The sequence below is a fragment of the Rhipicephalus microplus genome, chromosome 10, assembly GCF_043290135.1.
Source record: "Rhipicephalus microplus isolate Deutch F79 chromosome 10, USDA_Rmic, whole genome shotgun sequence".
Classification (NCBI taxonomy): domain Eukaryota; kingdom Metazoa; phylum Arthropoda; class Arachnida; order Ixodida; family Ixodidae; genus Rhipicephalus; species Rhipicephalus microplus.
Window position 1 is genome coordinate 38180468 of NC_134709.1, and position 17709 is coordinate 38198176.

At 48.3% G+C, this 17709-nt stretch overlaps 1 protein-coding gene across 1 annotated transcript; it reads left to right on the forward strand.

Moving 5' to 3' along the window:
* Positions 1-6017: 6017 nt before the first annotated feature.
* Positions 6018-7629, forward strand: LOC119180890 (iripin-3). Its single transcript, XM_037432029.2, has one exon. The coding sequence runs from the start codon at positions 6057-6059 to the stop codon at positions 7269-7271; it is 1215 nt and encodes a 404-aa protein (XP_037287926.2). The 5' UTR covers positions 6018-6056; the 3' UTR covers positions 7272-7629.
* Positions 7630-17709: the final 10080 nt, after the last annotated feature.

The window sequence follows — 17709 nt, forward strand, 5'->3', positions numbered from 1 at the left end:
TGGGCCGATGAACTCAAGGTAGAAGTAAATGCAGCGGCGTACGCCGTCATATGGAATGACTGCACGTGCACTCAGTGTGTGTAAACACTGTCAAAAGGGCGATCGTACGTTATTTTTTATGAGAGGGTGCGCGGCACGGATTGAAGTGCTTGTACACAACGGCGTTAAATGTGTGAAGCGCCAGCTTGTGCGATTTCGTTGTAGTTTCTTTTATGACCGAAAAAATTAATTATTCCCATATGAGCGCGCTATCTTAAAAATACATGTACCTCTTATGCTTCAGTTGGCTGCAGTGAAGAGTTGGCCTTCAGACGTCTGCATTATTTTGCGTACAACAAACTTCATTTACCGCAGAGTATTTTAATAACAACAGAAGCATGACCTTTTGCATCTCCTTCGGCAAGCTGATACGTCTGAAGCCCAATGGCACATATATTTCGTGAAGGTGTAAAACCTCAATCAACCGCACAGCGCGAATGCCTGCTCATACACTTTCAGGCTGCGACCAAACTTTGCTGTCTCGGAGTGGAAACAACCGCATTCGGCGTCGTACTGATTTTGTTACGGAGATAACTTGCGCACACGAAAGGGTCGCAAGTAACCGAAACCGAAACTACACGTACGATACCGTCGTGAGGTAGCAGCACTGTACCGAAAATTACGCACACAGTGAGAACATCCGCTCACGGCTTCTTTGAAAACGCGGCGTTTTCGAAAATAGTTTCCGTGAGCCAACTACTGGACATTCGAAGTCGATAGTTGATATCGCGAGTCCAATATTTCTTTGCGTACCTGTAGATTTGTCTTCGTCATGATGGTTATGACTACAGGAGAACAAGTGTTGCAGGTGACCGGTGGGCTTCTAAGCGTGTACGCTGTACTACGGTATAGTAAAGCGGACTTCCCCTAACGAATGTCGTGTGCTTTGTTTTGTTATGGCGGAATTATAATTGATTGCTAACCTTCTTGGGCAGCCGAATTAATGCACTAAGTTACGCTCTTGACAAGGCAAGATATGTAACGATGGGCGCTAGTTTTAGTACCTACTTTTGGCGGGTACAACTTTGCCACCGCGGCCACCGGATAAAAAAAATAAAGTAGCCGTGGGTGCTACAGTAGAAGACCCGCGGTCTGGCTAAGAAGCAGCGTCGAGGATGAGCATGTTAAGACAGGGAAACCGGTGTTTACGATTCTTACTCAGCGATGTGTTTCGCAAGACGCAGGTCGATTGTTTCAGTCTGTGCTACTACGCGTCTTGAAAGCGGTCGCCATTTATAATGGTTTCGCTGGCCCTGCCAAACCATTTCCCAGGTACGAACACCGCGGTTATTTGGAAAGCAGGTTATTCGCTCACGTTTCAAGAGTGGCATTCACTAGAGCGTGCGAAGCGACCGTGTGTCTAGTGTTGTTCTGGTGCATTCGCAATAAAAAAAAAAAAAAAGGCTACGTATCTGCGCGCTTCGGTGCAAATGTCGTCGAAAGTCTTCCACCGGCCTTCTTTCGCGCACAGCGTCGCCTTGTCAACGTAGTGTAAGAAACATTAAGGTCTTTAGAATTATGTATCTACGTATTTTCTAGTAAATAAGCACAGCACCTAATACTTACGTGCTGATTTTGGGCCTCGTATACGCGTAATATTTGCTTTTTAATCGGCAACGTTCACAAGTATGAAGGCAGCCACCAGTTTAAGATGGCAGGGCGTTCAGCAAGTGCTTAAGCTTTAGCTGGGTGGCTGAAGCGTGTCACAGCTAGACAGACAGTCCAAAATTTCTGCGTAACAGAAATAGTGAATTCCGACTACTCCCGTTTTAGAAGTCACTGGCAGGTGAAAAAAAAAAAGTTGCTTTTCTTCACAGATATGTGATTCTGTTCAAGCTTAGTGACGTTTGGTGTTCAATTTTCTCTTTGTTTTCTTCAGTGATGTGTGATAGTATTGCAGTGTTGTAAGTTGCATCGTGCCTATGCTCTCTTGTTTGTACCCCCCTCCCCTGAAGTCATTTTGTTATTCAGTGTGGTTGTACTCGCCAAAAAAAATGAAAATCGAAAAACTTGAAAAGTACTAGTTGATGTAAATGACACGGTGAAGTGCTGCAAGTGCCCACTGAAAGAACCCGTTTTGCTATTAATGATGTTTGCAAAATTATTACATATTTGGGCGATTGCTCGTCTACTTTCAGGGTTACATCTCTGAACGAGTGATTGTACGTGATGACTTCGTGAACCATGGAGAGGAGCCGCAATATTGGCATTGTAATTCAATTATTTTTCGAGCAGCACAAGACAGCTCGTTTATTTCTCTTTGATATACGAAGAAAAAGAGCCCTGAAAAGTTTTTGCTCCCGTTCTTTTAAACAATTGAATGGCTTTGTGAAAGCTACGATATATTGCGGGAACTAGCCGTAACACGCATATTATAAGGCTGAAGATAAATTAGGCTGCTTGGTCAGGTGGATTTTTTGTTTAGTTTATGATGCATCGGAGAAAAAGCCGTACAAGAGAACCCACTGGTCCCCTGACCCCCCCACCCCAACAAATGGTTTAAAAGTTAAATTATTGGTATTGATTCGTCATCGCTAAGTTAACTGTGAGTCGTCTTAGATAGCGCAAGAGCCGTCGTATCGGAAATATATAGGCGCCCGCATTTGATAATACAAAAGCAAATAGTAAGAGCGCTTGTTATTGATGTACGAACGCGCACCAGCAAGCCCATGCTTTTCTTTCTTTGCAGCCAGTGGCGTAGACATGCTGGAAGTGGCATAACAGACCCGTGACAGACCCGTGCCCCCCCCCCCCCCCCGCTTTCTTCCACGAAATTGTTTTAGGGGCGAAGCCATAGCGAAGCTCCTCAAGGTTGAGACTTGTCTGTTGGCGTGGGCCGTAGCCGTGATGACGATGGAGATCACGGATTACTGCATGGCTTGTGCAGTATATGACGTCTCCATATGCTCCACGATGCATTTTGTATGATTGATGATGACGATGATGATGATCCTTGATACTCTGGCGCACATCAGCAGTGGAACGTGCACAGACCTCGTTTTTGGCAACCTCAGGCTAGATACTATACCACAAAGCAGTAATAATGAAGGCAAAACGAAATTCACAACACAACCTACCATTTATGACCAATAATACTTTGATTGATATGTAGGGTTTAACGTCCCAAAACCACTATATGATTATGAGAGACGCCGTAGTGGAGGGCTCCGGAAATTTAGACCACCTGGGGTTCTTTAACGTGCACCCAAATCTGAGCACACGGGCCTACAACATTTCCGCCTCCATCGGAAATGCAGCCGCCGCAGCCGGGATAACCAATAATACTTTCATGTAACTGTACACCGCTTTGTTACCAATTTACATTACCAAAATGCTTGATTGGGCTGGATGGTGCTGCACCAATTTGACCCTCGGTGAACCACCGGTGAAATATTTCACGTATTTCGGCATGGAATGAAGCAACTTGCATTAACGTCGGAGGTTATTTCTGATGACAAGCTACGATTTCTAGACTTAGAAATGCTTTTTTTTTTTTTTTTGGTGGACCATGTCTGTTGGCGGTACGAGCCACGCTCAAAGAAAAGCCTTCTTCCTTTTACGTCCGCCCATTCTAAGCTATAGTCAAGCGTAGCATCGCTTTTTCTTGCCTAAAGGCAGCTCTAACTCGCTCTTGTCACCACCAGATAGAATGTAGTTTTTCACACCAAGTTCATCGCCTTTAACAAGCAGGTTTTCCTAATCTCCTGCTAACTTCCATCGCCGAGGCTCTCCTTACGTCACTAAGAGTGCCTGATAAGGGACAAAGTAACAGCCTATTCAACAAACCACGTTCGGGCAAGGCTGTTATTCCCTACGTACACGAAGTTCCTATAGGTCACAGGCAAAATAGGTGTAAGAGTTGTGTTCTGGGCACGCGATAAACTCGCTGGGCTATGTCGCAGGGTCAACAGTGAAGAAAGAAGCCTAAGAAAGAAGCATGCACTAAGAAACACGCTACGCGCTATGTTGAATGTGTTTAGCGATCCTATACAAGGTATTGTTTACGTGCGGGCTCTGTTACATTGACCAAACAGGCCGATGCATTAATGATCGGTTGAGGGAGCACGCTTACGCTCTAAAAGGCTCCGTTCCCAGCCACTTGGCGGACCATTGTAAAAAGTGTGGCTGTCAGCCGATTTTTGACAATTGTGTGATTATAGTGCGATATAAAAATAAGCGGGAGCGCGAGATTAGCGAAGCCTTCCAAATTCAACAATTTGTTGCTTCCTGTGTTAGTGTACCTTCTATTTTTCTTCACAGCTGTGAAATTAGTTATCTAAGGTCCACCGATATGACTGGCTCTTGATAAGGCAGGCCGTTTGGCGCATGTATGTGCGATTTTGCTGATGTTGCGTAGTTATGCGCAGATTGTGTTTTCCTACATATTGCAGTTGGTTTGCAATAAACTTTGGTTGTTAGTTCAGCGTTCTGTTCTCGTCTCTTCTATCCCCTCCTGTCGTTCGCGCTGTTAAGCACTTTCTTCGTCTACCACTATACATTTTGAGTGGTCAATGTCCCGGGCGATTTATGGCAACACCGAACAATGCCACTGCTTCGCCCACTCATCATTATTCGATTCGTGTTTTTTTCGGGGAATTTTTTTCGCCATGGCATACACAGCGCGAAACGACCATTTGCCGCCCCCTCTACCCCCCCCCCCCCATCCTTCAGATCAAGAGGTGCCCATCGCCCCTTACACTGGATAAAAAAAAAGTTAAATCTTGTTTACGCCCCTTTGCCGTCATTTTTCAAAAACCCAGATACGTTATAAGGAACTTGAAACGTGCGTAACGCCGTCTCCTGATAAGCACCACGGTTCAAAAACAAGGGTACGCCCGCATATCGTCCGAACGGAAGCAAGGGCGACGAAGAAAAAAACCACCGTTGATAATGTCCCCGGTTATCTCGTGACTGTGTTCCCACACCATCAATTGTTTTTGTGTGTGTGTGTAATCCAGCGATAAGCTCAATAGTGGCAGGATATTGCGCGTTTATGAGCTGCACTTCGACGATTCGCGGCAATCAGGTCGTCCTATAGCGTGTGCACGTGGGACGCAGGGCAGAATGACTGTCTGCACCCCCCCCCCCCCACCCCCGCCCTCCACAAACAATTTGAGACTGGCACCGTGTCTCTTCGAAAATGGCTCCCTGGGTGCTTCCATAGACCTTTCTGGGCTGCGCAAGTTGCCGTGACCCCCCCCCCCCCCCCTCTCCTGAAAAATGCACTGCCCAGGCTATGGTTTAACCTTCGTATCTTTGCGTGCAGCCTAACATGGCGGTGTTTTCTTCCCATCTGTGTAAAGGTGTATACCATTCACCGTTGGGTAGCACACAAATTGATGAAACACAACAGAGAACAAAACAAGCGCTGGTGTCCTGTTCCCTTCTTTTGTGTTTTATCAGTTTGTGCGCTACCCAACGATGCAGGGAGGTAAATAGGGGGGGGGGGGGGAGTTTAGGGGGTTCTGACACCCCTGAACGTTTCTTCATGCTTTAACTTTTCGGGTGGCACTAATGTACCTGCATACATTTACACGGATCATAAGTGGCTAAAGTTAGCCGTTTTAAACAGCAACACCCCCCGAAAAATGAATTCCTGGGTGTGGTCCTGCAACGATGAATAAGTTCAAACTCGCCCGCCTTTCAGTGTTACTAAAGTGTATTCCATCACTCAGTTTGACCTTTTCCATCTTTGTTCCAAATGCAAGATTATGGCCGTGCAATTTTTCGACAATATGGCGGCAGGCTACATTCCATGAGCAGCTTACGTGTAATTTTTACTTCCGAAAGTTAGAGATCAAATGCAAGCCGTTGTCAGAGCAAAGACATGCGTCTATATCTATGCGGTATCTATAGACCAGACGATAACGGTTACGCCACTACGTCCGGCTCGTTTGGGAAATTCCCTGATGAGATATTTTTTTTTTCGGGGGCGACGATAAGAGGAACAATGGAAGTCCGTTCGCTTATAATTTTCCCAGTGAAGCCACTCCGCTGCTAGAAGCGCGTCCGTCAAGATGGCATCGCGAACCACCGCCATCCTGCTGTGTGCCGCAGTAATCATGGCTCCGCCGGCATATGCCCAAGATATCCAGCCCGGGCAGGCCAGGGCCAACAACGCTTTGGGCGTTGCCCTCTTCAAGGAGCTCTGTTCGAATTCGGCTGACCGAAACGTCTTCTTTTCGCCAGCAAGCCTCAGCATCGCCTTGGGAATGCTTTACGCTGGAGCTGGCGGCAAGACCCTGCAGGAACTGTCTACCGTTCTGGGACTTGCGGACGCCGGACTCGTGGACAGGGATGCCGTGCTTTCGGCCTACAAGTCGCTCCTCGAGACCAAGTCCGCGAACGCGACGCTGGACATCGCCAACACGGTGCTCATCCAGAAGGACTTCGAGGTTCTCGAACAGTACAAGAAAGACGTCGTCGAGTACTTCCAGGCGGAAGCGCGCTCGGTGGACTTCGTTCGCGATGCCCACAAAGTGGTGGCCGAAATCAACGACTGGGTCAACAAGAAGACCAGAGGCAAAATTTCCAAGCTGCTCGACGACGCCCCACCGATGAACACTGTGGCGTTTCTCATCAACGCCATTTACTTCAAAGGCACGTGGGTGACCAAGTTCAAGGCACGCAGAACTAAGCCGCTCCCCTTCTACAACCACGGCCGACGCGAGGCGAAGGTAGCCACAATGTCGGTACGTCATCGGTTTGGTTATGCCTCGGTGGACGAACTGGATGCGAGGGCTTTGGAAGTGCCGTACGCGGGAGACCGGTTCAGCATGGTCGTCGTGCTTCCCAGGAGCAGGACCGGGCTGTCGACGGTCGAGACCCGTCTCACGACGGACCTCGTGGAGAAGATCACCAACAGTCTGACGGACACAGACGTCCAACTGTGGCTGCCCAAGTTCAAGTTGCAGACCGACTACGACCTAGTGACGCCGCTCCGCAAGCTGGGACTCGAAAGTGCCTTCGGAAAGGGCGCGGACCTTTCTGGCATCAGTGCCAGAAACAATTTGGAGGTGTCCGACGTTAAGCACAAGGCCTTGATCGAAGTCAGCGAGCAAGGCACTGTGGCGGCTGCCGTCACGGCGATACGCGTCTCTGTGAAGAGCGGGAAGAGTGCAGGACCGCTGCCTCCAATCTCTTTCCGCGTCGAACACCCATTCGCGTTCTTCATCTGGGACAAAGTTAGCAAGCAAGCGCTTTTCATGGGAGCTATTAGGAGTCTCGCATGATCTTTGCTGCATTGTAATTATATGTGCTCAAAGCTGACAGTTCTTGTATAGTGACAACTGATATGTATTGTATTTCCGACAGTATAAAATTTACGACAAAACGGCGGCGCACACCGGGTTAAAACGAAAATACGAAACACGAAAGGGACGACATAAGCGCTGAACTTCATCTGATCCTTATTGACGACCACATTTGTGCGCTGCCGCTTTATCGGAAATATGACCAACCAACTAGATTTTAGCCGGTATATTGTTGCCATATGTGATGGCCTTCACGAACATTCGAGCTGCATGTCGTAAATTTTCGCCTGTAGTATCCTAAATTCATTTATTTGAAAATAAATGCTTTTTATTCTGATATTTTGTCTAACACGTACTAGCGAGGTGCCTCAAGCGCTTGCTACCTATGTCTGAGTAATCTGAGTAAACAAAAATGAGAATTTTGAGTAAAATCATTGGTTATTTTTTTAATAAATGTATGCAAGGAGAGGTTGATGCCTCTCCTTACATACATTTAATTAAAAAAAAGTAAAGTCATTGGTCATTGGTTATTCGTTTAAATTTTAACGTTCGCCGCCTTTGCTGGAATTCAAGGCGTTGATTAATTACTTATCATACAAGGATTGCTCAAGTTCACTTACATTTGCGAATCGAGTTTTTCCGCCGTGGTAGTCCAGTGGCTAAGGAACTCGGCTGCTGACCCGCAGGTTGCGGGATCGAATCCCGGCTGTGGCGGCTGAATTTTCGATGGAGGCGAAAATACTGTCGGCCCGTGTGCTCAGATTTAGGTTCACGTTAAGGAACCCCAGGTGGTCGAAATCTCCAGAGCCCCCCACTTGGCGCCTCTCATAGTGATATGGCGGCTCTGGGACGTTAAACGCCACATAACAATCAAATAAGATAAATCTCATACCGTTGATGCGCAAAAAAAAAAGAGAGAAAAAGCTGAAGTTGGTTCTCCCGGACGTGCACCTAAGTACAAGGGTTATAACAATTTCCATCCACCGGAACAGGCCCGCTGTGGTCTGGAATCGGAACCGCGACCTTGAGTTTAGAACTTTGACCATGGTGTTACGAATGGCGGGGTTGAGTTCCGAGAAACTGCGTCTCTCGTTTGTTGCGCAATCGACTGCCTTGGAGATGTAGATAAAGCACATAATCAAAGAATTATGTTAATTTGGTTAATGTGTCTAGTGTAAGATCAGATTAGTTATGTATTCACTGCGTAGCACTCAAGAATGATCTGCGGCGCTCAAGTTTGTATTGGATCACCTTCGCTACAAAGCCAGCATATCAGTGTGTGTGTGTGTGTGTGTGTGTCTATCTATCTATCTATCTATCTATCTATCTATCTATCTATCTATCTATCTATCTATCTATCTATCTATCTATCTATCTATCTATCTATCTATCTATCTATCTATCTATCTATCTATCTATCTATCTATCTATCTATATCTATCTATCTATCTATCTATCTATCTATCTATCTATCTATCTATCTATCTATCTATCTATCTGTCTGTCTATCTGTCTGTCTGTCTGTCTGCCTGTCTGTCTGTCTATCTATCTATCTATCTATCTATCTATCTATCTATCTATCTATCTATCTATCTATCTATCTATCTATCTATCTATCTATCTATCTGTCTATCTATCTATCTATCTATCTATCTATCTGTCTGTCTGTCTGTCTGTCTGTCTGTCTGTCTGTCTGTCTGTCTGTCTGTCTGTCTGTCTATCTATCTATCTATCTATCTATCTATCTATCTATCTATCTATCTATCTATCTATCTATCTATCTGTCTATCTGTCTGTCTGTCTATCTGTCTGTCTGTCTGTCTGTCTGTCTGTCTGTCTGTCTATCTGTCTGTCTGTCTGTCTGTCTATCTATCTATCTATCTATCTATCTATCTATCTATCTATCTATCTATCTATCTATCTATCTATCTATCTATCTATCTATCTATCTATCTATCTGTCTGTCTGTCTGTCTGTCTGTCTGTCTGTCTGTCTGTCTGTCTGTCTGTCTGTCTGTCTGTCTGTCTGTGCACGCGGTGTCAGCATTCAATGTGGAGCATATTACCTCGGAGAAATCTAGGTCAACGTGGGGGAAGGATGGACACACCAGGAAAAATATATGCAACGGTTAATATATTTACAAGATGACGCGTGGATTCTGGGAGCTTTTCACGAGAATCGTAGGATTTCCTCATGCACCAAACTCTGGATGCAGTTCTCTCTCTTTTTTCTTTCCTCTTTTGTCGCCCACCTAGGGAAGCTGGCTCACATCCGCTTGAGGAATTGGCCACACTGTTGGTTACCAATAAAATGCGCGACAAGAATGAAATAACTCAATACTAAACACTTCTTAACATAATGAATAAGGAGAAGGGCGAAAAAAACAGGTATACCATAATAAATGCTCATCTGAAGAGAAACTGGTAAAATATGACTAAACAAGAAGAAGTCGTTTCTTGTGGTCAGTGGCACTAGCATCTTAATCCTCCAGATGCTTCAATAATTTAGTGTTGCGTAACCAAGAATTGAATCGCGGCTTGCACCAAACTTACGGGCTTCAAAATAGAACATGTTGGAAATATGGTTAATTTTAACTTCAAGAAATTAACGCTGCGGAGTGAGGCAAGGTGACAGCTTGAAATGAAAAAAAAAATATCCATGTACAGAGGTTAGTGAGAAATGAGATTTGTGAACTTGAAAATTAAGGCGTGGAACTCTATAGCGGGAGCTTGGTATAGAGCTGTGTAGCATTGACGTTAAAGGAATATTTCGTGGCAGCTGTAAAGCCGGTGGAGACTCGAAGAGCCGAACTCTCTTCTCTGACACATAGGTCTACTGCTCGCGACGCGCCGCAGGGCTTTTTTTTTATATGCACCGGGAGGATTCTTTTAGTAACCAAATAAATGTCCAACCAAAAGCGCCGCTGGCCATGAGGTCAGAATCCTCCAATGGGGTCGCCGCTGGGCCGCGTCATTCTCATCGAATCCGGAGCCGCTGCGCGTGGTTGCAGCCAAGAACGAGTGGCGTCGCCACGCATTGCGTAAGACTCGCCAGACAGGAAGGCGCCTATTGCTGCAACGGGATCGCTGTGCGTGCGCGACAGAAAGGCACCGCCGCGTGATGACGCCGTTGAGTTGATCGCGTCAGGCGGGCTCGCGTGCGGGCCTTGACATAGATTGCCTTTTTCAGAGGCATGGACGTTCGCTGTGGACTCGCAGGCATAACACCGCTGAAATTTGTAAGCGACCAGCCATTTCCTCAATTATTCAAATTGAACATGGAAGTAATTTCGAAGAAAAGAAAATTGCTGAGGACGCAAATAACCCACCCAGTGAGCGAAGGAGAAAACAAGCTTCATGACAATGAAGACCCTACGGCAATATCGCTAATAGACAGCCAGATTAGAGGCATCGCCGACATGTTAAAGAAAGTTGACGAACAGATGGAACAGTTCATAACGCAGGAAACAGCGGAAGCCGAGTTGGCGAGGACCACTAAGTATGAGCTAAAAACGATTAGCATTCTGCATAACATCAATGCCTGCCTTTATCGACAAGAACGACGCGAGCCAGTGACTTCAAATGACAATGTGTGCTCAGATTTGAGTGCACGTTAAAGAACCCCAGGTGGTCAAAATTTTCGGAGCCCTTTACTACGGCGTCTCTCAATTATATCGTTGTTTTGGGACGTTATACGCCACAAATCAATCAAAACATAAAAAACAGGAAAACGCAAGCTTCGGGGCTTCCACCGAAATAAAGGTCCTTGGCATCAGATGGAACTTCAAGGAAGATAAGCTGTACCTACCATAGTTTGACATAAAAGACATTGATACCAGCGGTGCGCTAACGAAGCGCCAAATGTTACAGCTCACTGCAAGAGTATACGATCCTCTGGAACTCTTTACTGCATTCACGGTAACAGCCAAGCGAGAAACACAAAACACGTGGAGGAAAGTGACGTCTTGAGACGACTCACTACCAGATGATGAAATGGAGACTTGGAGGTGATTGTTTAATGAGCTTGAATCGATTCTAGAGTTCAGTGTACCTCGATGGTTTGATGTAAGACAAAGAAGGAAGCCTATTCACACGGAACTTCACTTGTTTTCAGATGCAAGTTCATATGCAAGTCCATAAGGAACAGCGGCCTATTTGATAAATCACTACGAGAAGGAAAAGGAGGCTGAAATACTAATTGCGAAATGAAGAATAGCGCCCACAGTTGGGTGAAAGACCTCGTGACATCGCCGAATATCTCGCCGGAACGCAGATGACACCCTGTTAAGGGTAGGACGTTTATGATGGCATCCCACCGCTGCCACCAGTTGTTAAGAGCTCGAGGTCGATGGTAAGTACGGCGAGTTTTCTTTAGGGTATCTGGCTCCCCGCCTGTCACAGAACGAGCGCTAAAAAAGAGCGCGCCGCCAAATCCTTGCGACAACGGGCGGCAGAAACGCCGCGAGGTAAAAAGAAGAAAAAAAGAAAGCCAACATCCAGGGCTCCCGGGCGCGCGCTCTCCCCGCAGAAGCACGGCTTCGCAGACGATCCTCCTCACCCCACATCGGCGGCCCAGCAAGGCCGCGATTTTTCTCGAACGAAGGAGGCGGGGTCAGACCGAGTGAATCATCCTCCGGAGAGGGCAGTCGAACCGTCTCGTGCCTCTCCCCAGCCTTCGCTGCGTATCGCGCCGACGAAATGACGAGAAACATCTGGAAAGTCGCGCGCAAGGTATTTAACCGAGCAGCCGAGACGAGAAATCAGGAGGTGACGGAAGTTAACGCCAGAGCGCGTAGGAATTCCGCCGTGTAGTCGGCGAAGGTTCTGCCCGTAGTGACAGATCAGGAGGAGACGGAAGTGAGCGCCAGAGTGCGTAGAGAGTCCGCCGTGTAGTCGGCGAAGTTTGTGGTCCGTAGGGACGGCTCGAGCTACAGGCAAGAGTGTGTGTTTACCGCTATCGAGCGAATACCCGTGGCAACCGCTGCGAGTGTGAAGCCGACGTGTTCCGGCGAAGAAGTTGAAGTTTGAAGAGTGGCCAATTGAAGACGGGAGGTTTCCTGGAAGAGAAACTTCGAGAACTACGGAACGGCAACAACGCTGGACTTTGAGTGAGTGATTCTCGGAAGAGTATCATTCAGACTTTTGTTCCAAGGGCTTTGGACTGAATAGGTTTTCTATCTCTTTAGTCCTTAAGTGTCTTGGTTGTTCAATGCATGCGACTGCATTGTAGTGCGTATTGTTGCCTGTGTCCGTTGTTTCAAGTGTGGCTGATTGTATTGTGTAATACGTTGATTGATTGGTTTGGTTGGTGACATATTGGATGCAACTATTGTGGAGTGTGCATTTTTGTGTATTGTTTTCGATCTGCCATTATTGAGAATATAATTTGTTTGTTTATCAACTCTCGGCTCTGTCTTGTTCTTTGGGCCACAGCCGGCGTCCGCTGGCGCACCAATAAGGACCACTTCTAAATTGTCCACGCTTTCGTGGTGCTGTTCGGGGGGCCGATACTTCGGCTCTTGGAATTAGCCCGGCGATTGCCTCCCTAATTAACGGGACCGGTGTGACACCGCCGTCGTCCGCATAGCCGATCTTCGCCAGTGAGGAGACGCGTTCGTAAGGGAGATAGAACGAAGGTTTATTTATATGATAGTTGAAAGATAGGAACTGTACAGGGATTCAGAAAATCCAGCATTATGTACAACAGAGATTCAGTTCATGATTCAGCTCATGATTTCGCTCTTATTTACAAAATGCTCCGGCTTTTATAGCCCGCCGTCTCTTTACACGGAGGTCCGAAGAAGGCGGTGAGGACTCTCGCCACAAATCAGGTGACCAAATCTCAGTGATCCACCCACCAGAAAGGGTGCAGATATTGCACCACTCCGCTGGGCAAAAAGGTCCAATGGTAGCACGAGCGCACCACACAATGACGCACCCGGCCCCCGCCTTGAAGGCGCCGCCGGGCGAGGAGGTAAGGTCCGGAGAGGGAAGATCGAGCTCCTCCGGGGAGATGGCCGCTGACCCGAACGTCAGCAGCGGGCCATGCAGCTTTCAGCTTCAGGCTTCCAGAACTCTCTCGAACATGGCAGTCCAAACGTTCGATCCTGGGGACGGCTTCTTCCACGGCTTCCCACGCTTCAGGACTGACGGTGCTTTTGTGACGATTTCGCGTCGGCGACGACATTAGCCGAGTCGAGAGGTTGACTTAATGAGACCAGCCACAGTGGCGCCGTCCCCCCGCTGTTCGAGCACGTTCAACAAAAGGCTTGTCTCGCGAAGCTTTCTTTGAGACCCGACTGCTACCTGGAACATCTACCGGACAGCGTCTTGCAGACTGGGCGCCGATGGGGTTGAAAACATCCCTAGCAGACCGGCTTACGCACAATGGCGTCTGCCCAGACGAATTGTCGGGCCAAACCTAACAACCTCGAGGATCTTCTCGTTCACCTTCACCGCGGGCCGCTACATGTCACCGCACCGTCGTCAGTACACTGGCCTAAGTCGGGGCTGCTCGCCTAGCCCGTATCGGGAAAACTAAGGGCAGCAACCGATGGAGGTGCGGTTGCAGCACGACGAACTGCCGAAGATCCTCCGCTGCCGACGACGACACCACCACGACGAAACTTCAAGAACCCGCCGTCACCTCAACCTAGCCCCGACGTCGAAACGTCCCGACCAGAAGTCCTCATTACGCAACGTCGAAGTGAAGGTGCAAACCGTCGTAGCCGTGATCCGACGCCGCGACCCAACCGCAATGCCAGGCGTCGAACCAGTGACCTCGACATTTTCATCGACGGCCGCAGTGTCACAGCTCTCGTCGACACCAGAGCCGACTATTCCGTCATCAGTGGGACTTTCGCCGCGAAGTTGAAGAAAGTTAGGACTGCTTGGGAATTAAGGCCCTGAAATCCGTACAACCGGAGGTCACCTAGTGACACCAGCGGGAATCTGCGCAGCTAGATTGACCATTAACAGTCGCATTTATCCCATAAGCTTCGCTGTACTGCAGAATTACTCGAGAGATGTCATTATTGGAATGGACTTCTTGAGCTTCCACGGTGCGGTCATCGACCCGAGAGCAAAGCCGATAACACTATCCACAGAAAAAGCACTGCCGCCGTACACGTCGTCAGGAAATCACACCTTGAATGTGCTGGAAGACCAAGTCACCATTTTTCCTCGCTCCAGCGTCAGCACTTCTGTCGGCACTCAAGAATCAACAGACATACAAGGCGTCGCTGAAGACGACCGGCACCTGTTGATCGACCGCTAAATTTGCGTCGCTAGAAGAATAGCCGAGCTGCGAAAAGGGAAAGCAAGAGTGATGCTCACGAACTTCAGCAACAAGTACAAGCACGTGAGCAAAGGGATGACAGTTGCCTACATCGAAGAGATACTGGAAGCCAGCACCGCTTTCGCCCTCAACGATTCTGCCGAATGTACTCCGACGACTGAAACCCTTTAACCAGTTTTCGACGTTAATTCGAGACTTCAGACGCATAAAAAAGAGCAGCTCGAGAACCTGCTCCTGAAATACAAGAACTGCTTTTCGTCGTCATCGAGAATTCGACAGACACCTGTCGCGAAACATCGAATCGTAATAGAAGAAAATGCCAGGCCACTCCGTCAGAGTCCGTACAGAGGTTCCACACGAGAAGGCGAGGCCATAAAGAAACAAGTTGACGAGATGCTCCGTGACGACATTATCCAGCCTTCAAAAAGTCCATGGGCGTCACCGGTGGCGCTAGTGAAGAAAAAGGATGGAACACTACGCTTCTGCGTTGACTATCGACGACTCAACAAGATAACGAAGAAGGACGTATACCCTCTCCTTCGAATAGACGACGCCCTTCATCGACTCCACAACGCCAAATACTTCTCGTCGATGGATCTCAAGACAAGCTATTGGCAGATCGTAGTAGACGAGAGAGACTGAGAAAAGACTGCGTTTATTACACCAGACGGCCTTTTCGAGTTCAAGGTCATGCCCGTCGGTCCTTGCTCGGATTCTGCGACTTTTCAATGCGTTAAGGACACATTGCTCGTAGCATTGAAGTGGCAGACTTGTTTAGTTTACCTGGACAACGTCGTGTTTTCCTCACGCTTTGACGAGCATCTTCAGTGCTTTGAAGTTGTACTTCAAGCCATCAAGACTTATGGACTCGCCCTGAAGCCAGAAAATTGCCGCTTCGCCTACGAGGAACTTTTGTTCTTGGGACACGCGATAAGCAAGTCCGGAGTCAGACCTGATCCGCAGAAGACAGTCGCCATCGCCGCATTTCCGCCACCCGCTAACCATAAGGCCGTGCGTCGATTTCTCGGCCTGTGCGCCTATAACAGGTGCTTCGTCAATAACTTTGGCCGCATCGCCGAGCCACTTAATAACCTTAATTACGAGGACGGACGTCGAGTTCAAGGGGGAAACCCCACTAGAGGAAGCATCTAAAACGACGCTTACAGATGCCTCCGTTACTCACGCATTTCGACGAAAATGCCGAAACAGAAGTGCACGCTGCCGCAAGCAGCGTAGGACTCGGTGCAGTTTTTGTGCGGAAAATTGACGGACTGGAAAGGGTTATTAGTTACGCTAGTCGGTCTCCATCCAAGGCAGAAAACAATTATTCCACAACAGAAAAGGAGTGCCTTGCCATCATCTGGGCGACGTCAAAGTTTCGTCCTTACTTTTACGGCAGGCCCTTCAAAGTTATGAGCGACCACCACGCCTCGTGTTGGCTAGCTAACTTTAAGGACCCTTCAGGTCGCCTCGCCCGATGGAGCCTGAGACTTCAAGAATACGACATTACCGTCATCTACAAGTCCGGCAGAAAACCCTCCGACGCCGACTGCCTGTCGCGAGCCCCCGTCGACCCACCACCGCCCGAAGACCTGAATGACGACTCCTTCTTGGGAACGATAACTGCCGACGACCTCGCTGAACGCCAGTGGGCTGACCCGGAACATAGGAGGCTAATCGAATACCTCGAGGGCAGGACCTCCGTTGTTCCGAAGGTATTCAAATGGGCACTTATGTCGTTTTCGCTGCGAAACGGCCTTCTTCAAAAGAACTCGCCGCTTCGAGCCAAGTGCCTTTTTGTGGTGTCTTCAGCTCTGCGACCAGAACTCCTCCAGGCCCGGCACGATGATCCAACGGCAGGATACCTTGATGTTTCCCGCACGCTCGCGAGGATACAAGAAAGGTTCTACTGACCGTGCCTTACCACCGACGTCGCTCGTTACATGAGGGCATGCTAAGACGGTCAGCGACGCAAGGCACCGCCGACAAGGCCCGCAGGTTTTCTTCAGCCGATCGAACCACCTCGCCAACCGTTCCTACAAATCGGGATGGACCTAACGGGGTCGTTTCCAACGTCGATTTCTGGAAACAAATGGATCGTCGTAGCTACCGACTACCTCACCCACTACGCCGAGACAAAGGCCCTACCGAAAGGTGGTGCCGAAGAGGTAGCCAAGTTCTTCGTTGGGAACATCGTCCTTCGTCATGGCGCCCCAGAGGTTGTTATCGCCGATAGAGGTACGGCTTTTACTGCTGAACTGACTCAAGCGATCTTGAGACATAGCCAGACAAGCCACCGCCGCCAAACCGCCTACCGCCCACAGACAAATGGTCTCACGAAGTGGCTAAACAAGACAATCCCCGACATGCTGGTCATGTACGTCGATGTCGAACACAAGATGTGGGACGCCATCCTTCCGTACGTAACCTTCGCATACAACACGGCCGTACAGGAGACGACGCAGATGCAACCTTACAAGTAGGCCTACGGAAGGAACCCGGCAACGACGCTCGGCGCAATGCTGCCCAACGTCGCTGACGCAGAAAACCTCGACGTCATCTTCAGAGCGCCGAAGAAGCTCGTCAAGTCGACCGCCTGCGCATAACGAATCAGCAGATGACGGACTGCCGCCGTTACAATCTTCGGCGACGTTTCGTGGAATGCCAGCCCGGTCAACGTGTTTGGGTATGGACGCCGATACGCCGATGTGGACTCGGTGAAAAACTTCTGCGACGGTACTTCGGACCATACAAAGTATATTACGATGTCTCGGCCCACTCGACTACGAAGTTGTCCCCGACGGCATTACGAACTCTCAACGGTGCCGATCGCGACCGGAAGTCGTCTTCCAATTCCATAGAATTCCATAAGATGTTATTTGATTCAAGAATTTTCCCGCACCACTGATGATTATGAAGTTCTGACTGTACAAAGTGACCATTCCATTATTGGTGTTATATATCGCCCTCCTAGTGGCAATAAGACAAATTTCCTAGAATTCTTAGATTCATATTTAGGTTTGGCTGGTGGCACTGGTTGTAAGCTAGTCCTTGCAGGTGATTTAAATATCGACCTTGCTAAATCATCGCAGTCGCAGTTTGAGCTGTGTCACATAATTTA

What these genes read in the sequence shown, in the direction of transcription:
- LOC119180890 (XM_037432029.2), top strand. Translation starts at nt 6,057, where the DNA reads ATGGCATCGCGAACCACCGCCATCCTGCTGTGTGCCGCAGTAATCATG.